We start from the raw sequence: 21,138 nt of genomic DNA, 5'->3' as shown, positions 1-21,138 counted from the left end.
TTAAAGCAACACCTGTTAAAGGCTTCAAAAATAATATCAGTCTTCAAAGGAGGAGGCTAGGCATGATAAGCTCCCTCCACTTGGCTACATTTTCAGAGCTGATGTTAGACAGTAAAACAGATGGAGGCATGCGAAACCAACACTTAAAACTTTTTATCATGAGCGGTTTTCCACTACGCCCTGAGAAAGCCTGGTTCACGAGGTCCCCTTAGTAGTGGAAAAGATCTTAAGAGTGAGTGGATCAAAGGACATGCTGAGTGGAAATTTCTGGTTCCTGAAATTATGCACCTATTGTCTATACCAGCAAACTTCCTCTATAATAGGCCAGGTGGTGAATAACTTGTTTTGTGGACCATGTGGTCTTTGTCACAACTGCTTAAATTCTGCTTCTGTAGTGATCAAGCAGCAGAGTCAGTACACGATCAGTGACTTACAGACACAAGAGGCAGACCAGGACTGGCCACACGCTATTATCTCCCACCTTCTTGACAGCAGGGCAATCAGCTTTGGTTTCTAGAGAGACTAATTCTAGGACTGATGCAGTTTTCTAACTGTGTCAACCTGGCTTAGCTACCTGCACAACTGGGCTAAACCTCCCTCTGTAGAGAAACCTCCCTTTCTTCCTCTGCCCATGTCATTGCTATGACATCACTATTGCACTCTACTGCCTATGTATTTTCTAGCTCTTCAGAAAGGAAAATGAAATCTAAATTACCAGCTTTGTATATTCCTCAGAGATGACCTGGGTTACATCCTGGAGCCAGTGGAAAGAGACAGGCCAGTGTGGGTACCGCAGAGAATACAGAGCTACTCTGTGGGTCTCTCCTCTATAGTTCTCCCAGCAATCCTGAAGTAGAATGAAGACGGCCAAGTCACCAGTCCTCACATCCAATCATGGATGACCTTTAGCTCTTCCCAGCCACTATGGTGACAGACCATTCCTCAACTGTGGACTCTAACAAGAAATAAAAATCTTCCACCATTTTAAATCACTGAAGTTAGCAAAGTCCAAATTACAGCTCTTTGCCTGAATCTAGACTTGAACAGGAAAAAAAACTGTAAGATACCTAGTATATCCCTGACTCTCTCACCTCCAGCGCGCCATCCCCACAGTGATCATGGCAGACAGGTAACCAAACCCTCCGCTAGGGCAGCTCTGGCGGCTCAGAGCACTTTGCACACCATGGCAGTGCTCTGGAATTCTACGACTGCCGGGTAGTACATAGCTCACTGCTCACACGTGCAGGCACTCAAAGTCTCGTCAGAACAACTGAAGGCACCCACCCACGCACCCACAGGTGCCGTGGAAAACGACAGTACAGCTTCACACATCGTGCACATAACTAGCACAATGTGAGACAACTGGAGACCAGCACTGAGGGTAAAAAGTAGTGCAGCACCGAGCAGCCCTCATGCTACTGAGGGAGGTATTTGCATTCAAATGCCTCATAATGTAAGCCACACCAAAGGCAAGGCAGATAATGAGTTCAAACAGGGTGTCCTGGGCAGGTCACATGATACTAAAAGCTATTTATTTATACACATTTTAACTAATAAAAGTCACACAGACTTTTATGCTTAAACTATACACACAGAGTTCAGTGTATTTTTATAAAAGATACATATACAGCCCAAGTGAGCATCACTCAGATCAACACAGAAAGCTGCCACCTACCAATCTCTTAGCTGTTATTCTTCTCAAACCAAACCTATAATTTCTTCCAACCATGAATAATTGTGCCTATTTTAATGCTTTATAAACACAAAATTATTCCACATGGACTCTTCTATATCTGGCTACTTTCACTCACATTTTGAGATACACCCAGACTGTTCTTTTCTACTGAGAGTGAGTGTGCATGCATGTCTTTGTGTGCTTGTGTGTGTGCACACGCATGTGCGTGTAACAGAGTCTGGGTGTGTAGCTCAGGTCAGCAGTACTCTCTCCTGAACCGTGAGTCTCCTTCTGCCCTCCTGGATCATAGGCACATGCCTCCATCCCAACTTCAGCACACTATTTCTATTGAAGAAATACACTGAAATTTGTTTTCTTGTTCCATTTTGTAAGCAACAAGGGGGTATTTCCAGTTGGGACTATAGTGAAAATCGTAACTGGGAACACAGATGAATCTTCCGAACATGCTTGTTGGTGTGTATCTGTGTGTTCTCTGGCAGGCACGCAGAGGCCAGTGCTGACATTACACATGTCATCAGGCACGTGCATCATCAGCCTCACACAGACACTAGTACCTTTCCTTTGGACTAAACTCACCACGGTTGAAAAGAACCTGAGAAACGGAGTGTTCCAAGTGCTCATCTCATGCTATTTCATTTAACCATTTTCAAAAGTCACACATTGCCCACCCGACCTCCCCCCCACTTCCACACCATCATTAAAATATATTACAAGGGATATGACTCAGTGAATAAGGACACTTGCCTAACAACCTAAGCTCAACCTCTGGGACTCAAAGGTTGTGGAAGTGGTAGTGGAAGTGACTACTGAACACTGGCTCCTGAAAAATAATCAATATATATAAATGTAAAATATATTAAATATTAGGAATATAGCTCGGGGCCACAGAATATGGCCAAGTTCAATTTAATCATCTTGTCTGGCTATTAGATGAGGACCTAATGAGCACAAAATGATGATAACAAGTGTAAGGTATACACTGGCAAGAATAATGTCAAGATAAATGCCCATATGCAGCCTGAACCCGAGGCCCAGGAGAGTCTTAAACCCAGTGAGCACAGAAGGTCTTTGAAAGGCCAACCTAAAGAAAGTTCGACATGACAATCAGAAGTATTGTTGCCCCCACCAGTCTGGTTTATAACCATCTTTCTAAACTGAAAACCAAAACCATCTGTCCCATTGTACAAACTGACAACCCGCTTGAACACACTGGTGTCTTGTAAGAGACAGCCCAGCCCAGATGAGCTGGTGCACAGGAAGTGAGAGTCAGCTAAGCAGGTCTCTTGCTCACTGCCTTTCTCCTTCGCCTGCTGCTAGTGAATCACCCGTTCCCTGGGGAATTTTGGCAGATTCTCAGCCTGGCTGCAGATGACGTTCTGGATCTGTTTATTCAGGTGGAGACTGGATAAAAACAAGAGCAGCCCAGTGGCAGGATAAACAGCCTCCGCCAGGCAGGGTCAACTCTCCTAAGGCAGGACTGGGCTGTGTCAACCAATCTCCCAGCCGGCTCACTTCCTTCAGGATCACTGACCCCCTTGGGGGTCTTCAACAGACAGTTTCCATTAACTCTTTCAAAAATAAAAAAAAAAATCTGATGCCTCAAGCCCATGCGAATGCATGTCCCAAAGACCCTGCTGCAGCAGGTTCCACTCGGTTCTGCTGCCATTGGCCTAGAAGTGTTGAGCCAGAAGTTCCAGGTTTGCAATAAAGAAACCCAGTGACGATCAAGCAGCAGCCAGCACTAAGTCTAGAGTGACCCAGCCCAGGGAAAACTGGTTCAGGAAGACACAGTCCAAACTGTCAGACTGTTGCTGCATTCCATATAAAGATACACAAATAAAACAGTAACAAAGAAATGTCCTGAGGAAAATGTGTGTTGCTGGGTGAAAAGGCCTCCGAATACACACTTCTGAAGAACATTCTGAAAAAAAATTAAAATCACCAAGACAGCAAGCTATCAGTAGTTGTTAAGAAGGGATAGACAGGGAGGAGGGTGGGAGAGCTAGCACTAGACCCTTAGGGTAGCCACTGTGCATCTTCAAACCAACAGAGTATCCAATACTCTACAATATTGTTAGAGAAAACTAACAGGTTACACACTCCAGTTAGGGATAATGGACCGATGTCGGTTCATCAAGAATGAACAATGAACCACAGAAAGGCAAGGGAAGCAAACACTGGGGTGGGGTGGGGGGATACAGGAATGCTCCAGTTAAGTCCCCTGGAGTATTTTACAGTCCTGAGGTCACAGCAGATATAGGGTGTACATGGCTGGGCATTTTCACTTCTTTCTTTACTGTTATACCCTCAGTAGCTAAAAAAAAAAGCGTAGAACACAGAAATTTCTCTACCAGAGTTTGTTGAGCAAACAAGTGAATTACAGCTCCAGCTCCTGACAATTACATAGATGAAAACAAAGGTAAAAAAACACCCAACCTAACATTTTTTAACAAAGAAAAGGAATTAAAAGTAAAGCAGAGTAAGAAACTGCCGGGCGATTTTAAGGAAATAGTGGGGAGAGTGGGTTTGAGTCACTTACACCTTTCGGGTGCTCACTTAGCCCCAAACACTGAGATCCGTGCACAAGTCCACGCTAGCAAGTGAAACACTGCAGGTCGCGAGAGGCTGGCTAATGTTTCTTTTTGCCTGTCTCTGGGACAGCAAGCTAAGTGTCACCTCAGTGTCACCTGAACAGTGTCTCTCCACTCCCACTGACGAGTGTGCTCTGAAAGTCACATCTGCCTCTATCCCTGAGGACACAGGCTGAGCCTCCCCAAAACTGGCAGGGATTTCTGAGGGCCTGGACTTCCTTCCATGCCTGCAGAAATGGAAACTGTCCTGGTAACTTGGCAGGGCAACATGGTATCAACTGGAGTCAGGAGACAGAAATCAAGACAAGATCAGTCACTTCCATCAGAATTTACATCTACATACAGACAGAAGTGTTTATCACTCCTGGTCAAGGCCACCATGGCCACCAGATGCTCCCTCAGCTCTGTTATTTTCCTTGTTTAGCCCTCTGCACCTGCTACCTCACAGAACCCAGCACACCCACGGGGCTTCTCTCCACCACTCCTACAGACCTTAGCCCCAGACCACAGCCAGGGCTACTGCAAGTCTCCCCGGCTCTTCCTGACTTACAATAGATAAACAAGCCTAAGGTCAGTCTCTTACTTACTAGAGGCCATGGTCCATGCCTGTAGGAAAGAAAACTCCTACACGGAACAATGAGGAACTACAGACTCTCCTAGCCTCCAGGTCCAGCTGTCTCTGGACAACAAACCAGACAGACAGCACTCATGTTACTGCCCAGACCCTTGCCCCTAGCAGTATACTAAATGAAATTTTCTTCCTGTTGGAGGATGGAGAGAGGAGGGAAAGACATAAAAGGTGGCAGAAAATGGCAGCAGCTAAAACAAGGTGAGAAGGGGACCTACTGAGATCAGCTACTCTGAGCAAGCCACTGTAAGGAGTCTTTCTCCAGGAAGGGCTCTGCCTAGCAAGGGTTCCCATAAAAGAGACCACCCACAAATTCTGCTTTGTAAGGGGAGCACCAGAAATCCAAAACCAATGGACCTGTGTGATCCTTCTTCCTAGTGACCTCACCATCCAGAATCACAACAGATGGAACCAGGATGAGAAACAACATGGTAATCTCATTCCACATCCCCTAGTGGAACACACCTCCTTCGTATGGCCACACTTTGTGTCATCCTTGTGTACCAAGTATACCAGGAAAATGTCCATCCAGTGTGGTGAGCCAAAAGGTAGGAAGCATGGGCTATCAGTGTGCATGACTACTAATTTTTTTTTTGACTTTCCAGACAGGGTTTTTCTGTAGCTTTGGAGCCTGTCCTAGAACTAGCTCTTGTAGACAAGGTTGGCCTCAAATTCACAGAGATCCACCACCTCTGCCTCCCAAGTGCTGAGATTAAATGTGTGTGCCACCACCACCCAGCCACATGACTACTATTCTAACAGTCACAGACAGAGCAAAGTAGGGCATAGCGCTCACCCAGAGCCTGACAGCAATCCAATCATCACACTTACTATCTTGCACAACATCAATGTGCTTGCCAATTAGGTAAATAAGCTCATTTAAAAGCAAACAAACAAAAACAAAGTGAATTTAGGTATTGAGCTGTGAGAACTAATCTTTTTTCAGTTTTTTTCTTAGATTTATTTATATAAGTGTTTTTCCTGAATATTTTTTGTACACCTATGTGTAATGCCTGTGAAGGACAGAAGAGGGCATCAGAGCTGGGACTGGAATTACAGTTTTAGCTGTCATGTGGGTGCTGGAAATTGAACCTTGGTCTTCTGGAAGAACAGCCAGTGGCCTGAACCATCCCTCCAGCCCTCATGGGACCCAAACTTTAACTGAAAATGCCTAGGGAAAGAATAGTATGGGGCATGGTGTTTACTGCTTTATTACCTGTGCACCAGGCACAGATGAAGATTTGGGGTATTAAGGTCTGGAGTCTCCTAGAGGGCCCTGTTCCCTAACAGTCTCACAGCATGTGAGCTTACTCTAGGTGAGAGGCACTTAAAGGGTCACTGTAGCTGCAACCTGGATTAAATTCACTGGCACTTGCCCACAGTCTGGCTTGCCTTGCATTTTGCCTTTACACAGGAGCCCAGTATGTGAATCCCACAGTCTCAGTGACATGGAATGGCCTCATGATGTAGGTGGGTGGTAGTCAGACTCTTGGGAAAGAGATCATCACTGGACAGGAGGGCCACCATGTGATCAGAACCGTGGCTGGGCCTGTCTACACAGATGTTGAGGTAGCCAAAGAAGTTAGGAGACATTGTATATTCCCCCACCCCAGTCTCCTAATGGTGACCCACACACCTGCAAGGATCTTACCAAGCCCTTAGCCTACAAACCACAAACACATCCTAGGACCCCAGACCTCCTCTCTATATACCGACCATGACTGCACAGACAAGGAGCGTGCCTCTCACTTACTAGGCAGACAGGATGAGATGGATAGCACAGAAGCATTCTCTAAGAAGACGCTTCCACCCTCTGCTCCCAACCATGCCAGGCTCAGGGGTTGCACCCTGGCTGGGAGTCATCCAGCCCACTACGGTGCAAGCCCAGGTGTTCTCAGACTCCTGGCTATGCTGTCCTGTGAGCAGAAGCAGCACAGGATGCCAAGCCATACAGCAATGGCTGAGAGAACAGAGAGGCGTTTGATGGAGCCAGAATGTCCCGGAAATGTCTTCAGAGGCCACCAAAGGGCCGCCTGTCTTCACCTGACACTGGAACATTCCCCAAATCCACATGCCAGCTTCGAAACAGTCCTACAGTTCCAGGCAGGGGAGGAAGCTATTTCAATTTTTGGCTGCAGCCTCTAAGACAAAGTCCTTTCCCTCTGGGGAGTTATACCATGATGTGCCTTTAAAATAGAACCAGGCCTGTTTCCTGCCTCATCTGGAAGACTTTTGATGTGATCATATGATTTAGACTATCTCTTACCACGCAATTTCCCAAGCCTCTCAGCATACAAACTAAGAGCACTTGGAGAATCAGGGATGGGATTAAGAGCTGACCGTTAAATGGTATCCTCCTTATCCACCCCATAGATGACAAGATTGCCACAGCATCAAAGTGGCACCATAGTCAGCACCACTGTTCCGCACCCCCAAACCACCAGTCCCCGATCCAGCCTGTTCTGCATTCCCACAACAGCAAGCAATTGCTCTGCTTCTTCCCTGGAAACACATGCTTTTAAAGCATGTCATTGTGGACTTAAATACAAAAGGTAAGACTGGAAAACATATTGGAAAAAACAGGAGAAAAATCTTTCAGTTTAGGGCTGAATACATAATCCATAAGGTAAGAGACTAGTGCACTGGACTTATACCCCAGGTTTAAGTTATTTATAATGTAAACAAGTTTGTTAAATAAAATGTCAGATTAGTGAAAATATTTTCAAACCACACATCCAGAAAAGGAAAGAAAAAAGGATCTAGATTATGTAAAAACCTTCCAGAACACAAATACCAAAAAGTAAAATAAAATAACTTGTTTGAAGATTTGACAATAAGCAAGAAGTCTGACAACATTTCAGCAACAAGACTCACAGATGAGGTGGGCAATGGGGCACACACCTATGAGGAGTAAGACCTCAAAGCTAGCCTGGGATGCACAGCAAGATCCTGTACTAAAAACAGCAAAAATAATAACCCATAGGTAGAAAATTTAGCAAATAAAAAATTCAACATCAATAGCTAACAGAAAAATACAAATTTAATCACAATGAAATAGATCTAATCTATATATCTAAGTTTTTAACAGAATGGTCAAAGAACTAAAAAAATGAAAATACACCACTAAATACTGACCAGAGAAAAACAACTGGGTTATTCATACATTGCTAGTAGAAATATAAAACAGTACAACCATTCTGGAAGAGTACAGCAGTTTCTTAAAAAACAAAGCATGAAGTGCCATGCAGGTTGTCCACTGCACTTTGAGGCATTTATCCCAGAAGATGAAGATTCATATTCACACAAAACAAACAAAAAAATCATTGGTCACAGCAGATTTCTTCAGAACAATCAAGAACTGGGAGAACTCCAGGAGCCCTCACTGGGTGAAAGGTTAAACAAAGTATGATATATGCACACCATGGAATACAACCTGGTAATAAAAGAACTAAATGCCAACACAACAACTGCACCAACCTCCAGAGAATCACACTCAGTACGATGACCAGTCCCAGCAGTGTGCTGTACAGTTTCATTTCCGTAATACTTTAAATGAAAAAAGGAAAAAATATAAATTTGGAGAATAGCAGTCCAGGTATGAAGCAGGAGGGACTTTAGTGGGGATGGATATGTTCTGTGTCTTGCCTGTTTCAGTATCAATATCCTGGTTGTGAAGTTTTATAACATAAGCCACTAAGGGAACTGAGGAAAGGTATTCAGGGAATTTCTGCTTCTCACAGCCACTTGTCAACCAACAATTACCGCCAAAGCAAAAAGTGTAACGAAAACAAAATGTCATAGCTGACAGAAGGCCTGGTGAATGAGAGACCTATACTCTACAGCTCCCCAAAAAGGAGCTAATATACCAGAAAGCCAAGAATGAAAACACACACACACCAATAGGTTTTCAAAAAATCATCCAGAAGAATATCTGCAAATGAGATCAATTTTAGGGCAGACAGATGAACTATCTGACACCAGGACACCTGATTTGGGGTAAAGGAAACAAACACAGAGCACAGCAAGGCAAGAGCCATGTCAGCCCAACCCTGCAGCTGCAGGTGACCATATGAAGCAAGGAGATCTAATGTACCTCCATCACAGAGTCATATGGTTCAGAGTGACTTCCCAGCGGCCCTCGGAAACATCGTATCTTTTTATTTCCCAAGGCTCTGTACCAACACAGCTGGGCAGATGCTGGGGCACAAGAGAGAACAGACCCTGGGGGCCACAGTGTTGCTGCCTCCCCACGCTCACTTTGAGCACCCAGTTAAGAAGTTGGGAAGAGAAACCACAAATTGGCACCTCTGCCTCAGCTGTTTTGGTTTGAAATGCATCCAGGAAGTGAGGAAATGGCATAAGAATCTTGCCCTAGAGTGATGTCTTCGAGGGCAGGTCCCCATTATGGGCAACTCTGCTGGCATTACCACAAAGGAGGCTGGGGCTCTGCGGAGGCCTGGCAACAAGAGGATGTGTCTCCCCCTTAGGAGGTAGCGGCCATAACCCTTCAGAACAACCAGCTACCCGAGAGCATGAGGAGGATCAGTCTGAACTGCAGGCATGGGAAGCATTTCTGAGAACTGCTCCAGATGAGCTCACCTGAGGCCAAGGTAAGCTGAACAGTGTCTGGGCAGAAGCATCTTGCCCCTCACTGTGTGTCAGCTCTGGACCTGACAAAACTCCTCTAGGCTCCCAGACCACATCATTCCAGAACAAGTGGGCAACCAGCTTTAAAGGTGGGAGATCAGAACCCATCTGTCACTCTCTGACCTCAGTGAAGACTCTTGCAGTCTGCACCTTCAGCATCTCACAGACTACAGAACTGCACCTCGGAGGGTACACAAGACATACACTAAATCTGCACTCACTGTTTTATATCTAAAAAGGTGGAAGGACAACATCTGATCATTTTTAATTACGAAAATGTCCATTTCATATGCCTGTCAACATAATGATTAACTAGCCTATCTTTAAAACTGTGACTCTTTGAACAAATGGGCTGAATCTGTATTCCCTATATACTGCCCAACAATGGCAGGCCTTATGAAAGAAAGGCCTGGCATAAACACAAACACATTTCTTCCACTTGGGCTAGAACAGCTGAAAATGGCTCCCAGGTGTGAGCAGACTCTAGGAAAACTGCCTTCTTTGCAAGGTCATCCTGCAGGTCAAAGTCAAGCCAGCCATTTTCGGATTAGGTGCCTGCGCACAAGAGGCTTCCCCCAGTGCTAACTGGATTACAGAAGCCACCTGCAGGAAGTGGTAGGGGGAGGAGGGGAGAAGGAAATGGCCCAGTTGGAATTAGTCTGTTGATGTGGGCAGGAGCCAGCCCCTTTCACACTGGAGTTGTGCAACCAGCGCAGCTCTGCTTCCAAGCTACATTTCATGGAGCCCTGGAGGGTGTTCAGAGACCACTCCTGGAAGGCGTGGCTCCTCCCCTCCAAGTCTTTCCTGGTTTCTCAAGCATCAGGAGCAGCCTGTATTCCCACTGGATCCTGTACTATATTGAGAGAGGAAGGGAGAAAGGGAGAAGGGGGGGCGGGGGGGGCACCACCCAAACATCTAACAAAAGCCAACACTCAGCAGTCTAACTTCAGTTGCTGAGTTCCCAGAAGGCAAGAACCTCCATGACCAAGCTGGTATTCCGCAAGTGCTCCCCTGCCTGGGCTCCCCCAGCTCTGCAGCTGGTGTTCCTTCACTTTCTCAGCAAATAACTTGCAGATGGTACCTCTCATCTCCCTGGCTTACCACCCCCACTCTCAAAGACCGAGGAGAGGAGGAAAAGAACCAGTCATGACTGCGTGTGATTTGGCAGGCTCTCTAGGAGGCCACATCGGCTTCTTTCCCAGAGAAAGGCTCACTTCAACTGGGGGCAAAAGGACATCTGCGCTGCAGAATCCCCGGGAAGCTGCCGGGACACAGGACTGCTCTCAAAAGTGGGAATTTTCTATTTTAAGGCTCAGTGGTGGTACCCAGCATCTGATGAGGCTGCAGTGCTGAGACCACAGGTCCTCTTCAGCCTTTCAGCAGAAACTTGCTGGCTTGCCTAACAGCCTGTTTGATGACAAAGAAAAAAGTTGGACCAGCAGATTGGCCCCCAAATGGAGCTAGCCATGTCTGCTGGTCTGCTAAGGCGGGTGAATGCCCCCAGGGTCGCACTGTGCTGCTGGCTGAATAGTGTTAAATTACACCCACTTCAGGGAGGAGGAAAAACGAAGTCTAATATTAGAGATGTGGATCAGAGTCCACAGGGTACCCACTGAGATTTCCAAATTCCTGAACCCTAGAATAAAGAATTACAACAGAGACAGACAGGCAGTGATAGGGATAGGGTCAGTGTATTAAGGAAGAGAAAGGCATTCCTGAGAATGGGAACGGGCTAGACAACTGGGACAAAACCGGGACTTTTGCCAGCCCTAAGCCTGGTGACCCTCTGCAGGCCATTTCCATCATATCTACCTTCTCCTGAAGATTTTGTAGGTGGAGAAGGGTTTTCAGTCTCTCTGCCAGCTGCTTGTTCTCTTGCTTTAATCTCTTCTGCCTACTTCTCTATGCCACACTCTTACGGCCACAACCTCGCGTAAAATGTCGCTTTATCTGAGAACCTTTCCTGCCATGCATGAAGAAGGAACCGCCGACAGTGCTCAGCCCCTGTATGATGATTATCTGCTCCTCTTCCTCTGCAGCTAGATGGAGCTCGTTAGAAGATGGCCTGACCACTTGTTACTGAGCTTCTCTTCTGGTGGGACCCTTCTAGGAGCCTCACAGCAGGCCTGGCAGCCTTAACGCACAACTCCAGAGTCCATCGCAAACCAGTCTATGCCCTACTGCTTTGCTTTTATTGTTAAATCTGAAATTGCGAGGAGAAAGACCGAATCCATGACTTACTAATTAATAAAGCAAGCTTTGTGTTAGAGGTGCACCTGGAACTGGCTAGCTGGCTCTCCGGATCTTAGAGAACAGCCCCAGATGTGAGGAAGACAACTTTTTTTTTTATAGCTTGGGGTAGGGGCTTTCCAAATGGTGGATTTGGTGGGCAAATAGGTAGGGTCACAAGCATAACAAGTTAGTCATAACAACCTCCTGAAGCAAGGACATGATTGCCAGGTGGTCCCAGGTAGACATAACAAGCCTTTTGAAAAGGTAGGGTTGTAGCATGGTTATTAACTTTTTGAAACAAAGATATATTTGCCACTCCTGGAACAGGCAGTACAAACTATTTGTAGTTAAGGTTATATATGGGGTATAGCCCAATTCTTAAGAAACTGAGGTTTAATCATGAACAGGAAAGAATCTAGTTTGTCTTTACTATAAGCTGGCTTTTAAGTCTAAGATGGAGGCAGGCTGGTTCTTCATTATCTCCTATGCTTACTGGTCATTAGGTCTACAGCCTCCCTGGGACAGAAGGCTGGAAAGTGGGAAGAAATGGAAGGGTTATGCACAAAGCAAGGCTAGGAATAGACAAGAAAGGGATCCATTAGAACAAGGGGAGAACTGCACACCTCCGCAACACCCCTTTTAACTGTCACATGAAACAAGGAAGTGCTCTTCAAGACTTAGGTAAGGACAAGGACAGCAGTAAAGTCAGAGGTATTAAAACTGACTCTTGCCCTGGGAGACAAGCTTCAACAGCCACCAGTGTGCTAATGTTTAGGTGGTGATATGGCTCCTTCAGATTAGGCTACATAACAGCTGCATAACAGCATTCCTTGTCTCCTTCCCTCCCTACTAACTTGGAAAGTCAGCTGGAGAGCCCCAAGTAGGTCACCAATAAACAACAAACAGTCACTCAACTCTGAGTAGTGACTGCTAGGAGCCCAACATTCCCGGCAGGTGCCTGTCACCACACAGGTGACATAAGGAAATGTCTGACTGTTTCTCTTCCAAAGTTTAATGGGCTTGGGAAGGATACCTGAGACCTGGGGCTTCTCTCCCACATCCCATATAAACCTAGGCAGTGACCCTGCATGGCAGTACAACAGCATCTGGGAAGACATAAGCTAATTCTCTTGTCCCATACAGAACTGTTGAATCAGAACAGCATGACCAGCTTTCAATACCCTTGATTGTCTTTCTTCTTGTGATGGCTGGCAGATGGTACACCACCAAGACAGGCAGCTACAGCCACCTCAACTGTGCATAACCCCCATAGCGCCCAGTTTGTGCAACAGTAAAAATGAGTCCACCACCCGACAGTAAAGCCCAGCTTCTAAATATGATCATTATTTCATCCTTCCTGGGATAAACACCATGTGCTAATGAAGTTTTCTTTGTTGTTGTTTTTACATGAACTCTTTTTTTATGTCTTCTAATACTGCCCTTTCAGGGGATGCACTCACAGGAAGTTTGAAAGACAGCTGAGGAAAAACAAAGACAAAAGCCTCACCTACTCTTGAATCTCAGGTGAGGAGTAAATACTCCCGCCACAATACACACACACACCACTTGAAGAATATTAGCAACTGTTGCTCAAATTCTAATTAGTGTTAATAATAAAAACCCAGAGTCAGATTATCAGGGTAAATGCTGAAAGATCAGAGAAGCAGAGCAGCTATCCACTGGTTCTTACCTCTATGAAATCCTTAGACCAAATGGGGATTCCTGTCTCTAAAAGTCCTCAGACTGAATGCCTTAAGATCCAGCCCATCCATATCCCTTCCTGTCTCCACCTTCCTAGTGTTGGGATTAAAGGTCTGTGATTCCCAAGTACTGGCATTAAAGGTGTGAGCCACCACCATCTGGCTGTTTCTCTTAAGAGATCCATCTACCTCTGCCTCCCAGGTGCTGGCTAGGATTAAAGGGGTGTGCCATCACTGCCTGGCCTCTATGGCTAACTAGTGATTCTCTGCACACTCTGGTCTTCAGGCAAACAAAATATATCCATAAGAGAGTTCTACATCCAGCAAAGTTACATTTATGACCTTGAACTACTATATGTCTCTAAAAATATAATATACAGCAAAAAATATGAAAGGTAAAAAAGGATATTAGCAACCAGTTATGACTCAGTATACATCTGCCTGTGTTTCAAACCAATTTTGAGGGTCTTTGCTCAGGTCCTGAAATCATAAATAATTTCCAAAGCTGAGTGAACTCCCTGTGTCTCAGACTTCCAGGGACATGCTCATGGAGGATAGGCAAGAAGGATGTCTGCAGATCACAGCTCTCTCCCCTTTTCAATTTGCTTTTCAATTACACTTTTACTGTTAACTGATTTCTGCACTGGCTGCTCTTCCAAAGGATCTGGATTTGATTCCACATGGCAGCTCACAACCACCTGTTAACTCCAGTTCCAAGTGAGATGCCACCATCTTCTGACCTCTGTGGGCACAGGCATGCACACCGTGCGGAGATATAACAACCATACACGTGAACTAAAATAATTAAAATCTGTAAGAGAAGTATTTCTAAGCAACAACAGAAAATTTTAAATAGCAGTATCACGAAGTCACAAACAATTGTAATTGTGTAACTCAGGTGTCCTGCCTATCAAGGACACAGGTTGATAAGAGCAAAGAGCAGGGCATGGTGGCAAATAAGGCCTGAAATGTCCCACGCCTGGAGAAGTAAGGCAGCCCCTACAAGGTCACACTGGAAGTGTGCTGCAGCTGCTGCAGGACACAAAGTCGCCCACGTCCCTGCAGCAACGCTCTGTGGTCTGAGAGAGGAACTACTTCCACTGCTCAGTGGTCTATGGCAATGCTGGAGGAAAAGCACAACCTCTTCCTCAACAGGAATGATGTTGATTTCTCAGACAAAATAACTATTGCCATGAGAATCAAAAGTTGGGTTTCTCATACTTCCAAAATATTTTTTTAATCTCAAATATAAAAATCTGCTGGCAGATTCAGTTCCTTCTGATAGAGTCTGTTTCATTTTTTCAGATCCATTTTTATGAAATGAGCTCCCTCACTCCAACCCAATCCTACTAAAAGCTTTCCTTGGGTTTTCATGCTTTTTGCTGTCATTAAGGACAAATGACTTCAGCATTATCCTTAACACTAATGCAAATAAACCTGTTCTTTGACAGATACTTTAATTATTGAATCAGAAAGCATTAACCAACTGAAACTGTGCTGGATGATCCGGCTCCCCAAACTCTCAAACTCTTTTTTGATGCCCTGATAGTAAAGGCACAAAACTGAACCTTTTCCATGAGGCCTCCCAAAGTTGACACCCAGAAAGAAGAAAATTATAATCTGAAAACCCAGTCCCGAGTAAGAAGGACACAAGGAGCACACTCTAAGGCTGGCACCCAGAATGGCAGGTATCAGTGCTGAAAACCACAAAGCTACTACTTAAGGTCTCAAGTACCAATAGTAGTTCAAGCAGAGGGTAAATGTGCTTTCTGTTATACTGCCCTCTTCTCAGGTTCTAGGTCACAGAAGGAAAGTGAAAAGCTGAGGGGATCCTTTTACCATGTTTCAAGTCCCACATTTAAGAAGAAAAAAAAAAAAAGGAAACGTGTGTCCCAGGCCACACCTGCACCAGTGACAATGAGACACACACACACACACACACACAGTCCCTGCTTTCCCTTGATACGTTTATTGAGAAATTTGCCCCAAGAATGCTGCCCAAGCTTCCCTAACTCACATGGCCCCAGCAGACATACACTCCATTCCATGGATCCTCAATTTTTTCAAAGTGAGTAACGACTTGGAGCTAGACATAGTGGTTATTACTCCAAATCCTGAGGCAGGAGAATTCAAGTTCGAGAACAGTCCAGACAACATAATGAGAGCCTGCCTCAATTGAAAATGTCTTAAAAGTGCTGGTATCAGGCAGAACTGGAGTTCTGTCAGTAATACACTTGCCTTACAAGCACAGTGACTTGATTTCGACCCTCAGAAGCCATGTAACAATGCTGGGCACAGTAGTACACATTTGTAATCCCAGAGCGAGGGGAAGTGACAACAGGAGGATCCTTGGGGCTCACCTGCCAGCAATGTCTAGTATAACTGGTAAGCTTCAGTGGTAAGCTTCAGGTCTATGAGAGAAACTGTCTCAGAGAAGGTAGATGGTTTTCCTGAAAACGGCACTTAGCCTCTGGCCTCCACAGGACATCTGTGCAACTGAATGAACACACACACACACGTATACACGCACACAAATATTTTAATGGAGCTAGGGGTATACCTGAACAGGCATGTGCCTAGCATATCTAAGGTCCTGAGCTTAATCCCCAGTATTACAAAATGATGTAGCTGAAACAAAGAATTACAAGGTGAAGATTAGAAGCGTCCATGCCCTGCCATATCTTTATGCACAGCATCTGGGGCAAGCTCTAGACAGAAGGGAAGGAGCGGCAGAAGAGGCACCCACTAAGTCATTAGAGAACACTGCCACCTCTTAGTTCTGTGGTCCTGAAACACAGAGCAGGTGTGTTTCAAGAAAGCATACTGTTCCAAGTCTGAATGACTTGCAGTGGCTTCCCTGCCTGTTCCCACCAGGAGGGACATGGGCCTTCTGCTCACCTGCTGGAAGCAAAATGGCCTATAACCATGCTCCCCAGACTGCCAACTGAACCACTTTTTTTTTTTGCAGGCACCTGAAATATAGTTTCGAAACAAAAAAGATAAAGACCCTTCAACTTCTAGTTTCAGAGAAATTACTGCTCAAGTCAGAGGAAACAAGAATAGACCAATGAGTGGCTGCCAACATGAACCTGCATTTCCCAAACTGAATCACAACAGAAAGGGAGGCTTTTTTTTTCTTTTATATATTTCAACATAGTCTAATGGAAGAAGGAGAATAGGGCCAAACAGCCCCACTGCTCCCTGGCACTGGTGCCAAAGAACAGAAACAGCTTTAGTTAGTAGAGCAAGGGAAAGTTCAAAGAGCCACAGGTCCAGGCTATGTCAGGGGCCCTCCTGCCAGTGGCTCAGAATCACCTGTAAGGGCATTTTTGTCCAGCCTCGGTCCTACCGCTGTCTTACAACTAAGAAGAGTTTTGGGGAGCTACTCCTCCCTGGCTTCTTCACCAAGTCAGGAGCAAGCGGAATGAAACCAGCACTTGGACTCGAATGAGTGGGCAAGTGGCCTTGTTAAATAAGGACTGTGATGGGTGTGGCCGATGCTCCGCACTCTAGCATGCCTGGAGCTGACAGGAACTGCTAGTCTGCGATCTGGGCTTCCAGAAGCCACAAGTTAAATCTTCAAGTGCTGTGCTTCATGGACACACAAGGGATTATCACATCCCTAATTAGCTTCACATAAGGCTAACTGACCTAATTTACCAGCAATTAAACACTCTCCAGATGCCGTGCACAAAGGCCAAGTAGATACAAAAGAAAACCAGACCTTTGCCTAGCTAAAAGGGTTACAGCTTTCCCACAAGCACCTCACACAACAAGGGCTGGTCCACAAACCCTATGGTCCTAAAAGTGAGAGCTCACCAAGGTCCACAGAGCTGTGACTAGCCACCAGCCAGAAGCAGTGGCCAGGAATCATGTCGCATGGGGGTAACAAATGCTTTCCATGTGTTCTATTCCCCATTAGTCCTGACCTTGACCATGAGGAATGTATAAAGGAGAAGGAACGCATTTTGTAAATGAGGGAGAAGAGATTCTAAGAGAGTAAGTCATTTTTCCAGGATACAGAGAGTGAGTCATAATTCTGCTCCACGGGTTCTCCTGCAAGCTACCAGGCCTCATAAAGGGTTAAGTTCCAGGGCAAAGTGCACAGGACACAGCGCCCGTGGCCAGAATCAGATCTACAAGCTACTCCAGCAGCAATCTTACTAACTTCCTGCTAAGTCCCTCTGCTCGGCCTGCTTAGCCTGTGCTGAGAAAACAGTGTATACAGGTGAGACGATGAATCCTAAAGCCAACAAATTAAAGGTATGCAGGGAGCAAGTGGAGATTCTGCTGGGGAAGCTGCCAGTGAAACCTGGTAGCCATGATTCCTGTACTCGGGGCATATGTGGAAAGACCGCTGCATGAGCTTAGACCAGTGGCACTTCACCTGATGCCACAGGAATGGGGTGGAGCCAGGTGCATAATCCCCCAGATAAGGCTAGGAGCAGCTTAAATGATAACACCCTCAAAGCTCCCTCCTCTTCCTTTTTGGTTAAGCTCCTGTATGCCTTTTCTCATCTTCAATATTTTGTCTACAGTAACACACGAGTCTGAATGTCCCCCACAAATTCAGGTTTTGCACGTTTATTCCCTGGCAGATGGTACTGTTTGGGAGGTTGCAAAACTCATAGAAGCAAGGGGCATGCAGCAGAAGTGTACCAATAGGAACAGGCTGTTGGAGGTTACCAGGACCCTAGTTCTAGGCCCCTGCTTTCTGGTTATACCAACACGTGGACAGCCATTGCCACAAGCTCCTACTGCAATAGACTGATCCACTGGCCCACCTGCATCTGCTATGAAGAGTCAAAACCCCGAAACCTTGAATCAAAACCACTCTTCCTTTGTACAAGCTGTTCCCATCAGGTGCTCTGTCGCAGAGATGTACAGCAACTTCCATACATAGGTCTTGTCCCAGCTAACACTTGGGGGTGACATCCTGATGTTAGGATGACTCCAGGGCTCTGTGGTAGTTTTTACTCTCTTAGGGCAATAAAAGTAAACTGGGTTTACCGAGGAAACTGACATAGTTCATTCTTCTAATCTAGTTTATTAACCCAAGCTGGAACTTAACTACTATAAGCAAGAGAGTCTGGTCCTGTGTACCTTTAGCAGGTGTGTGGGGCGTGCGGCTGGGGGAGGGGGTATGGGGACCAATTTTTCCCAAGTTAGAAAATAAGCAACAATTCAACTTAACACCATAAACTTCCAAACAGTGAAACAAAGTGCTTGCTATGATCATTACCAGGCAACACTAAGAAAGGCCCCTGTTTACCAGAAAACACACGGACACACAAGCTCTTGCTTGCAAGTGTCAGCAACCACCACAGCCCCACCGCGCAGCCCAGGGTCTCCAGGTGGCACCACTTACAGAAAAAGGGAGACAACGTGTGCGGAGGCAGCGCCCAGGGATGGTATGGCTGTCAGCTCATTGTTGTTGAGATACCTGTAAGAACAAGAAGTAATTTGTCACCTGGAGCACTTAGTTAGAAATCACATACACGAAAAATAACAAATCAGTGCTGTAGTTAACCATAGTAAGGCTACAATGAGATGTGAAATAAAAGATAAGGGATTTAGAATCATTTTTTAAAGGGAGACAAGTCACATTAAGTTAAAAAAAAAAAGCCTAACCACTTATCACATCCCTGGTAAGAAATAAGCATAAAGAGGAACTATGGAACTATGCTCTGGTTTCCCATCAAGCTCAGAAATCGACTAACAGGAATAGTAAAAACAGGCCATGGTGTGGGTTCTAGCCAAATGTGTTCCCATGACCATCCACAGAAATGATCTTGATGAATTAAAGGATTTGGGGGATAGGATTTGATCCCTCCGAGTTACTCTAGCTCTGTGTCCCACGCAAGGGGACAACATGAGAATGAGAGCTGAACACAGGTATGGTATTCCAGGGGATTCAGTGTGCCTCTGATGTAATGGGGGCTGGACTCACACCCTCACCTATTTGAGGTTCCTCTGAAGTCTCTCAGTGATGTACAAAAACAAACATACCATGCTTCCGCAAACAGACATTTTTGAAACTTCTCTGCAGATGGATTCATTCTCCAGGATCCCCTCCCATTACAATATTCCAAATCCAGATTTCCACCATTAGTATCTTTTAATGGAAGGGAAGCCCACAACCTGAAGCACAGCCTGCCTGTCTACCTACAAAGGCTGTGCAATCTGGCCTCTTTACATGGGCATACATTTCTAAATCTGGGAAGGGAATCCAAAACCAGACTTCCAATGTGAGCCCCAAATGCTCTAAGAAACCCAAGGTACAAAGTCAGGCTTCTGAGGGGACAGGCTAGAAAGAAACAGTATTTAAAAAGAGGAATTGAGGGGATAAAAATGGATTATCTTGCTCCCAATTTCCTAAGGGAGGTATATCTTGCAAAAAGCATCTTGCTCCATTTGAGGACAAGACACAGAAATGACAGCTGTATTCAAACAAGTACACGACTTGGATACTTGTTTGAATAATATGGCTGTCTGCCATCTTTTCAGAAATGAATAGAAGGGGTGGGGGCTTGAATTATCTCATTTGCTTTCTTCAAAGCCACAGTCAGTTAGGAATGAAGCTTGGCAATCACTGACTGTGGGACACAGAACGCCTTTTTCACTAGCCATGACTGAAGCATCTGGCAGGGAGAAGGCAGGTCTGTGTCATGTGGCAGATCTCTTCTCCACTTAAAGAGGCCTTGTTTGTGGAAATAGACAATTAATTACTTTAACAGTCTCTTATCTGACTGCCCCTTAAATCACATAGTTTCTGCTTCACCGTTATCTCTTCCTGCCCTGCCATTTCCCATCACAGTGTGGAAGTACTGAAAACTCTCATCAGTCCTAATCTCAACCAATAAATCTTCGTAATACCCACCAGCGTGCTGATTACTAGGAAGGACCCTCACATCTCATCAGAGCAAGAAAAACTGTCAGGAGTCTGTTGCCAACAAGTCATCCTGCATAAGAACTCATTTTTTTCATTTTTTTTTCTTTTTTGATTTTTTTGAGGCATTATTTCTCTGGAACTAGTTCATGTATACCTGGCTGGCCTCGAACTCACAGAGATTGACCTGCCTCTGCGTCCCGAGTGGTGGGATTAAAGGCACCAGCTCAAGAACTCATTTCTTTTTTTTTCCTGAGCATCATTTGTGCTTTATTCCAAAGTTGACAAAATATCATTCTTTTAGCTATTCAAAGCTAGGAATCAACACCAGAGCTTCCAAAGAGACAGACGCTTCCCCCCACCTCAGTTCCCTTTGTCCGAATGACTTAAGACTTTTTTTTTTTGACTTTGCTGTTCAGCCCAAGCTTCCCTTTCCAGCGCCTTTATGTAAAGAACTTTCTATTGGCATTACCTCCAAACAAAGCCCTTCGTATCTCTGGAAACCTTTATTTTCTGATCACTGCTATAGACCTCCACCCCGCCAGCAGCATTTGGAGCAGACAATGAGGACTACTGAGAACTCAAGAACAATGGCAAAGGGTTTTTGATCCTACTGCACGTACTGGCTTTGTGGGAGCCTAGGCAGTTTGGATGCTCAGCTTACTAGACCTGGATGGAGGTGGGTGGTCCTTGGACTTCCCACAGGGCAGGGAACCCTGATTGCTCTTTGGGCTGATGAGGAAGGGGGACTTGAT

At 45.4% G+C, this 21,138-nt stretch overlaps 1 protein-coding gene across 1 annotated transcript in view; it reads right to left on the bottom strand.

The window, feature by feature from the left end:
- The window catches only part of Lrig1 (leucine rich repeats and immunoglobulin like domains 1), a 102,261-nt gene that overhangs the window by 36,205 nt on the left and 44,918 nt on the right, over nt 1-21,138 (bottom strand). Inside the window, exon 3 of the mRNA XM_075983398.1 lies at nt 18,863-18,937. Within this exon, the coding sequence (XP_075839513.1) occupies nt 18,863-18,937 (75 nt within the window). The remainder of the gene's footprint in view (nt 1-18,862; nt 18,938-21,138) is intronic.

This window comes from Microtus pennsylvanicus, chromosome 8 (assembly GCF_037038515.1).
Source record: "Microtus pennsylvanicus isolate mMicPen1 chromosome 8, mMicPen1.hap1, whole genome shotgun sequence".
NCBI lineage: Eukaryota > Metazoa > Chordata > Mammalia > Rodentia > Cricetidae > Microtus > Microtus pennsylvanicus.
The sequence above is the reverse complement of the archived record's forward strand: the minus strand, read 5'-3'. Positions and strand labels throughout refer to the sequence as shown.